The 10,152-nt window shown below is 54.9% G+C and overlaps 1 protein-coding gene across 1 annotated transcript; it reads right to left on the reverse strand.

The window, feature by feature from the left end:
* Positions 1-6,898: 6,898 nt before the first annotated feature.
* LOC123095874 (probable inactive receptor kinase At1g48480) lies at positions 6,899-10,100 on the reverse strand (the record flags this gene model as incomplete). Its single annotated transcript, XM_044517445.1, is given in 2 exon segments — positions 6,899-7,909; positions 8,753-10,100. Coding segments are annotated over 2 exon segments (1,995 nt in total), but the record flags the coding sequence as incomplete, so codon positions are not given.
* Positions 10,101-10,152: the final 52 nt, after the last annotated feature.

The raw sequence follows: 10,152 nt of genomic DNA on the forward strand, positions 1-10,152 counted from the left end.
AGGTGTTGCTTCATGCCGAGGCTTTGGAGTTTGGTTATTCAGAAATTCTCATCCATGACATGGGCACGTCCGCATGGAGCTCGTTCGACACAGTCGAGGCATGGTGGGCTAGCACGAACGGCGTGGGCACCACCAACCGAAAAGCAAAGGCCTTGATCACCATGCTTGTGTCGCGGGTCATTTGGAATGAGAGAAACGCAAAGTGTTCCGGCATAAGAGCGCAGCTCCACCACCTTTGCTCAACACCATCGTCGACGAGGCAAACCTTTGGATCACCAATTGGGCAAAGAAGTTAGGGTCTTTTTTATTGCGAGAATAATTGCCATGTCGTAATCTGGGTGTGTGTTGTAACAAACTCTTCTCTCCGTATTTAATATACGAGATAATTTTTTTTGCCTCCGTTTCAAGAAAAAAGAAGAAGGATGTGCAGCGCTGCAACTGCAAGTACTACTGAGAATCACCAATAACCTCAAGAACTTGATTGAGTCGTGTCAGCAGCTTTTCCATCGTTTTCCTTTCTTTCCAGAAGGCACTCGACAGCATCTCTGCGAGGCCATCCCATCCACACCAAAAGTCGCCACCAAACAGTACCGCTCTATCCGTAACATAACAATAATCCACATTTATTCGTTTCCTGATAGTGGACTCTTTTTCTGCAGGTTTTGCCACGGGCTAATATAGCATGCTGGAAAAGTCAGGGGCCGTCGCCCACGGCTTCACCTACGACTACGAGGGTCGCTCTTGGGCGGCATCGAACTCGACAGTTGGGTGGCCCGAGCCTCAGTACATATCTTGAGTGTTTGACAAAAAACTATCATTTTAGGGGGGTTTTTGTCCCACAGAACTACCACTTTGAAAATTTTGACCGAAAACTACCGAAAATTTCTTAATTTGTCCCTAAAAACTATCAATTTCATTTGATGATCGTTTTAGACGATTTAAACAGAAAACTGACAAAACCGGCCCACCCATCAGGGCTAATGTGGCTGAAAAGTCAATGCCAGGGAGACTGGCCCACCCGCAGCCGTCGCCTCCCACCTCCCACCCCCACCCGTGCTGCAGATCGACGCCGCCGGACCCGTGCCCCATCTCGCCGCCGGACCCGTCCCCCCATCTCGCCGCCGGCGGACTCCCGGGGTCCGACGCCGGCTCCCGCCTCTGTCACGGACGCGCCCAAGGCCCCAAGAAGCAGGCGCGCCACCTGCCTGTAGCGGACGCGCCCGAACCGGCTGCCAAGGACGCGACTCCGATGACTTGCCGCCGCCGCCCAGTGCCCACACGCGGTAGCTCTCTAGTCGCAGGGGCATGGGCCGTCTCGCGCACCAAGACGAGCGGGCGACGGCGCTAGGCACCAGCGACGGGAGGAGGAGATGAGGGGCGACCGAAGGGAATTCCGGCGAGGCGGCGGACGCGAGGCAGCGGATCTGGTCGGCGACGAGCTGCTCAACCTGCTCGCCGCCAGCCCCGACAGACTAGCTTCCGGCAGCAAGGGCTCGCCGCGACGGTAGTCCTGATTCCGGGGGAGGGAGAGCCGGCCTTCGGCGGCAACCAGGACGACGACGACGCGGAGGACGCCTCGCCGGGCAGCAAGGAGCTGGCGACCACATCGTGCAGCAGGGGCGTCTCCCCGGCGGGCGCATCACCAAAGTTTGACCTCGTTCCCTCCCATGCACAGAAGCTGTTTGTGAAAATGCCAAAGAAAGATAGAGAGAGGAGGAAGAAGAATGACGTGTGGGTCCCACCTGTAATAACGGTCAACTGAACGGTCAACATGTTTAAATCGTTTAAACTGTCTATTGCCTGAAAGTGGTAGTTTTTAGTCATAAAATTAAGAATTTTTGGTAGTTTTCGACCACTTTTTAAAAAGTGGTAGTTCTGTGGGACGACGACCCCAATTGTGGTATTTTTTGTTAAACACTCTACATATCTTACAGCAACTTCAATGGGGCGACTCATTTCGCCCGCGGCCGTCCGTTTGAGTCGGCGCAGACAGAAAAGTCGGCACAACGCGCCGACCTAAACGGACGCGCGTCCGCTTTCGTCCGCCTGCCGACCCATTCTCAGTCCCATTTTGAGCCGGATTTGCGTCGGTGCGGACATAAGACGGACGCGCGCGCTCGCCCTCTTTCCTCACTGGGCCCGTCGGTGGCACATTGGATTGGCCTCTTCGCATCAAACAGCACACCCTCGTCCGCCTGCTTCGTCGCCGACGCGGCCATTTTTTCCGATAAAAAGATAGTTTTAGCGTACACAGATAAAAGAAAAGACCAACTACTCGTCGCTTTCCGACTCCGACTCGGTAATGTCCTCCTTCGACGTCTGAATGTAGGCGTCAGCATGCTGCTCGTCTTCAGAGTCCCAACCCGACGTTTCTCGTAACTTCAATTTCAATTGAGCGGCCTGCTTCCGCGAACGCTTGTCCTCCCGATAGGCAGCTCGCTCTGTCCTCCTCGCGTCCCTCTCGAACCTCCTTTGCTTGTAGAACTGGCGCTCGTCGACGATGTCCTGCGGGAAGCGTTCGCGCCACACCACCATGGCTTTCACGTCCATCTCGGCGATGGCGAGGCGACGCTGCCGCCTCCGGTGGACACGACGATCCTCGTCGGTGAAAAGCCGCGGGAGAGGCGCGAGATCCTGCGCCCGCTGGCTCGACACGTCGGGAAAATTCATATCCCGACTAGGCCTCAGGAGGCGCCACGCCGCCGCGTCGTGCGCGAGGGCCGCCTCATCTACGGTGTCGAAGGTGCTGAGGATGAGGCGTTTCTCGCGAAACCAGATCTCGAAGGAGAAGCCGCCGGAGCGGCGCTCGCGGACTCCGCGAAAATCCGAAACGCCAAGGCGGCGCATCGACATGGTGACGCAGAGGCGGCGAGACTAGTGAGATGGGGCGAGACGAGTGGGCGGCGTACAGAGTGTGGAGGGAGCGCCTTCTTATAACGAGCGTCGGCCGCGGCGCGCGCGAACCTTTCCCGCGCGCTGGAGCGCCAAAACCAGGGCGGCGGCACGGCCGCTGGCATAATCTAAAACGCGCACGGTCATGAAATAAATCGGCCCGTTGGGCGTACTGCCGACCTAAAATTAAAAGAGCGGACGGCGGGCTAGCGGCTGACCCAAACGGACAAAAAAGCCGTTCGTTTGGGTCGGCCCGTCGGAGTTGCTCTTAGTCTGGAACCCGGCGTCAAAGTCTCTCACGATCAGGTGTTTTTCTTCTACTTTTCCTTGGTCAATCCTGAAGGTTCTAAGTTCCAACATGACAGCGACCCGGAGATGATTAAGATTTAATGAGACGAGTACGGTGATTAAGATGGTGCTGTGCGTCATATCGTCATCGGCAGGTGGTGGCAAGTACTACCAGATTCCTTGGTTTGCGCTTGTTTTTTCTAGAAGACGCCGATATGTTCCCGGTACTAGGAGTATTTTTCTAAGTCGTGCTGAGGAATGAATGTCTTCTTGGCTCGTGTCAGAATTGCTTTGCTATGAGGTCAATGGTCGAATAACAGTTGTTCTATTCCCACAAAAAAAATGTTTGTTCTACTCTCCTTGGAATATATGTTCCTTTCGTTAAAGAAAAGAAAAGAGAGTGGCAGGGTGAATGTTCTTGATGTAGTTCCAATATAGACAAGGAAAAGGAGAGATGAGCATCACCGTCGTCTTTAATCCAAAAACTGAAAGCGTCTCGTCAAGTTAAGACCTCCCCTGCATGCATCGTTCCGATGCAGAAGCCGGGGGCAAGCCTCCTTTTTCAAAAAAAAAAAAAGAGTTAAGACTTAAGACCTCCCCTACGTTTTCATTGTTTCACATCCAAGGCGCTTACAAATCAACAGCGATGGGTGCGTGGGAGACACGGAGAAGATTTCGCTCTCTGCACAATTTAAAGCATGGTCCTGCTCCCTCCCTCCGCAACTGATTCAGAGCGAGAGAGCACGCGCGGGGTCCCTCCCGTGATCTTTCAAGATCATCAGGAATTCCATATGCAAGCATACGAATAGCCGTCGAAGTGCATTTCTGGTAAGAAGAGAAGTCAATCTTGACAAGGGCATCCTCTTTGCACTCAAAGTATGGGTCATAGCCTACCACTCCCTCCCGAATACGATTAAACAAATGTCTCCTCATCCGAAATCGGCGACGAAATTGATGTGGTTTGAAGAGTACGGCATTCTCAAAGTAATCGGCATAGAGAAAGGTTTGGCATCTCCCCCTATTGCGGTTCAAGGCCGGAGCATGGTCGGGGATTGATCCCCTGAACCGAGGCCGCTTCCTACTAATGTGGTCATGGACGACCAATGCAGCCATCACAAGCTCTTCATCATCCGCGGATGGATCATCCGACGAACAAATGAAGTTGTGAAAGAAATACTCATCCAAGCTATCCATGGTAGCTTGTGAGCAAAGCGTCGAACACCTTGCGGTCGTGGTGAAGACGCAGCCGAAAAGAGCACGTTGAGCTCCCCTCGCAGGCAGCAAAGCAAGGTTGGTGTTGGTGGATGGGCGCCCTGCGGCAATGCAGCGCATGCCGAAAGTTGTTGGGTCGACGGGCGGCCACGTCGGGCGTAGCTTCTCTCCCACCGGCCACAAGGAACCACGAACGCCGGCAAAAAACTCTTCCGTAACGTGGGCATGGGCCAGCTATGGCATGGCATGCCGTGGTCGTGGTCGTGGTCGTGGTTCGAACGGTCTGGACGAAAGGCGACGCGGCTGAGAACGGGGGTGGCGGCGGCGATGGGGGGAGGGGAGGGCGGAGGGGGGGCAGGGCAAGAGAAAATTGGGTGTGTCCCCTACGGGCGGGCCGGGAGGGGGGACAAGGGCACCTGTACCGTCCGTCCGCGCGTGTTCGTTTAAACGCAAACGCGGCCCAAAGTTGAGCCAGAAATGGGTCGAAAGCGGACCGAAAACAGATATTGGCCCGTTTGCTCCCGCGCGCTGAACCGCGTTTTCTATCCGTCTACCTCAAACAGACGCGGCCGAATCATTTGAGATGGTGCGTTGGAGTTGTCCTGACTGACTTGGTAGCCCATCCAGACATTGGAGGCGGGTATGGGGGTCCGGAAACTGCACATCAAATACGACTCGCTAGGATAGGATGTGCAGCACTGCAACTGCAAGTACTACTGAAAATCACTAACCTCAAGAACTTGATTGAGTCTTTGCAGCAGCTTTCCATCATTTTCCTTTCTTTCCAGAAGGCCCTCGACAGCATCTTTGCGAGACCATCCCATCCAGACCGAAAGTCACCACCAAACAGTACTGCTCTATCCGTAACAATAATTCACATTTATTCGTTTCCTGGGAGTGGACTCTTTTTATGGCATGCTGGAGAAGTCAGGGGCCGTCGCCCTCAGATTCACCTACGAGGGGAGAGGGTCGCTCCTGGGCGGCAACCAACTAGAACCCCAGCGTCAAAGTCTCTCACGATCAGGTGCTTTTCTTCTACTTTTCCTTTGGTCAATTCTGAAGGTTCGAAGTTCCAACATGAGCGTGACCCGGAGATGATTAAGAAGATTTACTAACGGAGTAGGGTGATTAAGATGGTTGCTGTGCGTCGTGTCGTGTCGTCGTCGACAGGTGGTGGCAAGTACGTACGTACGTACGTACGTACCACCAGATGTCTTTGGTTGCACTTAGTTTTTTTCTGGACTAGAAGACGATGACGTGTCCCTTCTTGCTAGCGGTATTTTCTAAGGCGTGCTGGTGCTGGGGAGTCCTGGCCCGTGTCAGAATTGTTTTGTTGCGTGGTCAATGGTCGAAGCGACAGTTTAGAATTGTTTTGTGTGAGGTCAATGGTCGAAACAACAGCTTTTCTACTCTGCTGGGGCATATATGTTCCTTCGGTTAAAGAAGAGAGAGTGGCAGGGGGGGCTGCCGGAATGTTCCTGATGTAGATGGGCAAACATAAAGGAGAGACGAGCATCGTCGTCGTCTTTCATCTGGAAACCTGAAAGCAAGCATCTCGTCAAGTTAAAGACCTCCCCTACGTTTCCATTGTTTCACAAAGACTTTTGTACTAAAAGAGAGATGGGATGGGCGCGCGGGAGACACGAAGAGGATTTCGCGCCCTGCAACATTTGAAGCATGGTCCTGCACTGCTCCCTCCCTCCGCAACTGATTCAGAGCGAGCGAGCGAGCAGGCGCGCGGTCCCTCCCGCGATCTCCCCCGATCAGTCATCACATGGGCGCAGGGGGCCAGACTCCAGCGGCAACATGTGACCCGCCATCGTCGTTTACCTGCGAGAACTGGGATCCTCGACGATCTGGGGGGCACGGGCCAAAATTGTAGGTGGCCCAGGCTACCAGAACCATTGAAACGTAGTGAAACCCGCCCCGACATCGGTCAGTTCCGTGCACAGCACAGACACGTACGCACGCCGCTAGGGTCCTAGCGCTGTCGCGTGCACAGAACCAAGTCCCCAGGGATGATGCTTGTTCGTTGAGCGCTTGCCATCTACCGGGACCTAGAAACGCTACGAGATTCAGCGCTTGGATCATCCACACAGCAACTACAACAACTAAGATGATAGCTTTGAATCATAATCATCATCGAGCGTGTACAGAACCTCTGGTTTTGCTCTCTCGACCGATGGATGGATCCCAACATGGCTGTACCTCCCAACTGTTAATCAACAATGAGAATCAATGATGAGGAGCAGGCAAGTCGCTATGCGCATCAGGCGAAATTCAATTCAGTTTCCCTCCCCGCCCCTGCCAGTTCAAAACAGTCCCGCTCGCCCCGCCGAAAGCCGGAAGCCGTGCCACCCGACCCGGATCGAGACAGACACAGCACGCAGTAGCTTTCAACAGCAACTGGAGCCATCCAAAGCACCACGCATGACCCACACACACACAGCCAAACTGGCCATGCCCATCGGCGACAACTCGATCCACAGGACAGACACCAGGCAAGTAAACTCACCAATGGTTTTCGCCAACGAGTTCCAGGCAATTTGATCGGGCTGAGTAAGTACATGGGGACAGCTAAAGAACCAACCTAATCAGCTAGAACAATAGCTAGACAAATTAAGCAATCGCACAGTTGGGCATGCATTCCATCCCTAAACACCACCACGCAATCACCCACCACACAACAGACACAGTCAGTCAACAACACCAAGACGACGACGACAACGAATCCGATGTTCGCTAAAAGGAAGAGATGAAAAAACAGCCGGCTCCGCCGTCGAAGAAGATAGCATTCGTCAAGTCTATGAACGGAATGAATGGGGCTACAGCAACAGGCAGCCGGCTCCTTTCTCTCATGCCATTAGAGATCAGGGCGAGGAGGGGCCCTCGACCATCTCATCGCCCTGATTCAGGGTGCTCTGTTGTTGATTAGTTTCTTCGGTGCTTCCACCTGACATCTTGATCTCCTCGATCCGCACAACGACATGGGACATCGTCGGACGGGCGTCTGGGACCTGGGCAACGCAGTCTATAGCGAGTTGTAGAAGCTGAATCATCTGTTCTTCGGAGCTCTGGTTCCTCAGGAGCTCCATGTCAAACACCTCCGCAGTCCACTCAGAGCGCACGACGGACTGCACCCACCTGGGCAGGTCGACGCCCTCGTCGTTAAGAGCAGCCTGGCTGGGGGCCTTGCCGGTGAGCAGCTCGAGCAGGAGAACACCAAAGCTGAACACATCAGCCTTCTGGGACACCCTCCGGGGATCGGTAACCTCTGGAGCACGGTATCCACTGGCGCGAGAAGGTCCAGACGATGATGAACCAACAAGGGTGGCAAGGCCATTGTCTGAAACACGTGCTTGATACGACTTCGACAGGAGGATATTGGATGACTTGATATTGCCGTGCGAAGTCGAAGAGCTTGTAGAGTGGATGTACTCGATCCCACGGGCTGCAGCAAGGGCAATGCTTGATCTTATCGTCCAGTCAAGTGGGGTGCGACCAGAACCTCTGTTCCCTGCGTGACAAAAAATGATCAACACCGTGTGAGATTAGAGTTCAAGGTTCATCTGTTACATGGTCAAGTGACACAATGAAGATACAAACATAATCAATGAAAAAACTACTGCTCTACCAACTACAACAGCTTCCCAAGATTTTGTTTCGTCTAATCAACACAAAGTATACAAACAAAGAATAGACCTAAAGTAAACAAACAAAGAATAGACTTAACCACAATTGAGGAAAGAATATGGGACTATAAAAAGCAATCAACAGTTCTATCAACATTCTGCAAAACTGGAGCAGATTGGTAACCCCAAACCTGAAAGGGAGCAGTTGACTGCAATACAAGTATCCTAGCCATAAACATAGTCTCAGACCACAAGGAATAGCAGCCAGAATAGTCAGAATATGATTTTAATAATAATACCCAATAAAGAACACTTAAAATCCAAATACTTTGGATATCAAGCAAATAAACAAGATCTGCATCAAAATTAGCTTGACGTGTCGCCTTCGACAAGACACACCTAGACTAGAGATAATCAAGCCATGACAGATGTAATAATAGCTACACCCTCTGTTTCTAAATATAAGACGTCCGGTTGGTTCAATTTAAACAGCCAAAACATCTTATATTTCGGAATGGATATAGTACAAGACAATCGCCCCTCAACAACTGCAATCCAATTCTCACACATTTACGAGAAAATCAAGTACCACTCTACCATCGCCATGGACGAAAAATGCGAAAATAAGATACACACAAGCACGAGCACAACATATGCAGAACAGTAATATAATGATCAGAGTATGAGTACAGAAAAACTGTAAAGGAACTGGGATGTGGAATTCTCACCGTGCAAGACTGCAGAAAGGCTCCCCATGGGCATGAAGTCGTACACAAGCAGCTTCTCATCTTTGCTGTAGTAGTAAGCACGGAGAGGCACAATGAACTCGTGCTGAAGCTCGCCAATGTCCGCAATGCGCTCACGGAACTCTGGCTCAGACATGGTGACATCCTTGAGCCGCTTCACCGCCACGGTAGCGCTGGATTCAAGCACAGCCTTGTAGGTCGTCCCGATGGCACCTTTGCCAAGGACCTCGGCCGACGCGCGGAGCAGGTCCTCCAAGTCGAACGGTTGGACGGCGGCCGCTGACCCGAAGAAGACCAGCTTCTTCCCTGAAGTCGATTGACCACTGGGGTGGCCCACGGTAGCCATAGGCGCCACGGCCGCGCCGCTGGGCAACTCTGGGGGTTTTCGGCCGCCGGGGATGACGGCGGGGGATGGAGATGGAGGCGGCATCTCGAGAGCCCGTGTCTTGGTGCGCCCCGACCTGCGACAGAGGCAGATGAGAAGGAACAGGAGAAGCGCGGCGCCGACGACGGAGGCTATGGCGATTCCGGCAATGGCGCCGCCGGAGAGCCTGTTGCCCTTCTTGTCAGTTTGTTTGTCGTTTCCGCTGTTGGGGATGTTCGCCGACGGTGTTGTCGGCGAGGGCGTCCTCCCCGCCGGAGCCGGAGAAGGAGGAGGGGCCTCGCCAGGGCAAGGGCCGAGGGGCCCGCCGCAGAGGGACGACATCCCGAGGAACGCCGCGCGCGGCTTGGAGCGGAGCGAGGCGGGGATGGATCCGTTGAGCCGGTTGAAGGAGACGTTGAACTCGCGCAGCTGCGGCAGCGGGAGGTCGGGAATCTGGCCGACGAAGCGGTTCTCCTCGAGGAGCAGCGTCTTGAGCCGCGTGAGGTTGGCGAGGGCCGGCGGGATGGCGCCGGAGAGGCCGTTCCCGCCGAGCGAGAGGTGGACGAGGGCGGGGAGCGCGAGGAAGGGCGCCGGGAAGTCGCCGGAGAGGCGGTTCCCGTTGAGGAAGACGCTGCGGAGCGCGGCCATGGAGGCGAAGTCGGCGGGGAGGGCCCCGCGGAGCGCGTTGAGGCGGAGGCTGAGCGTGTGCAGCGCGGTGAGGTTCCCGAGGGAGCCCGCCGGGACGGCGCCCGCCAGCGCGGCCCCCGGGAGGCGCAGCGCCGCCACGCGGCCGGCCTCGCAGGTGACCCCCGTCCAGGCGCAGACGGTGGTGGGGTCGGCCACGTTCCAGGCCACGCGCTGGCCCACCGCGGCCCGGAAGGCGACGAGGGCCCGCGCGTCGGACGCGAGGTCGGCCGTCGCCGCGCCCCACGCCGCGAGGATGGCGAGGACGGCGAGGGCCGCCGCCGGTGGCCGGCGCGACCGCATCGCGGCGGTGGGGTGTGGGTGGAGGGGCGGG

The sequence above is a fragment of the Triticum aestivum genome, chromosome 4D (genome assembly GCF_018294505.1).
Source record: "Triticum aestivum cultivar Chinese Spring chromosome 4D, IWGSC CS RefSeq v2.1, whole genome shotgun sequence".
NCBI lineage: Eukaryota > Viridiplantae > Streptophyta > Magnoliopsida > Poales > Poaceae > Triticum > Triticum aestivum.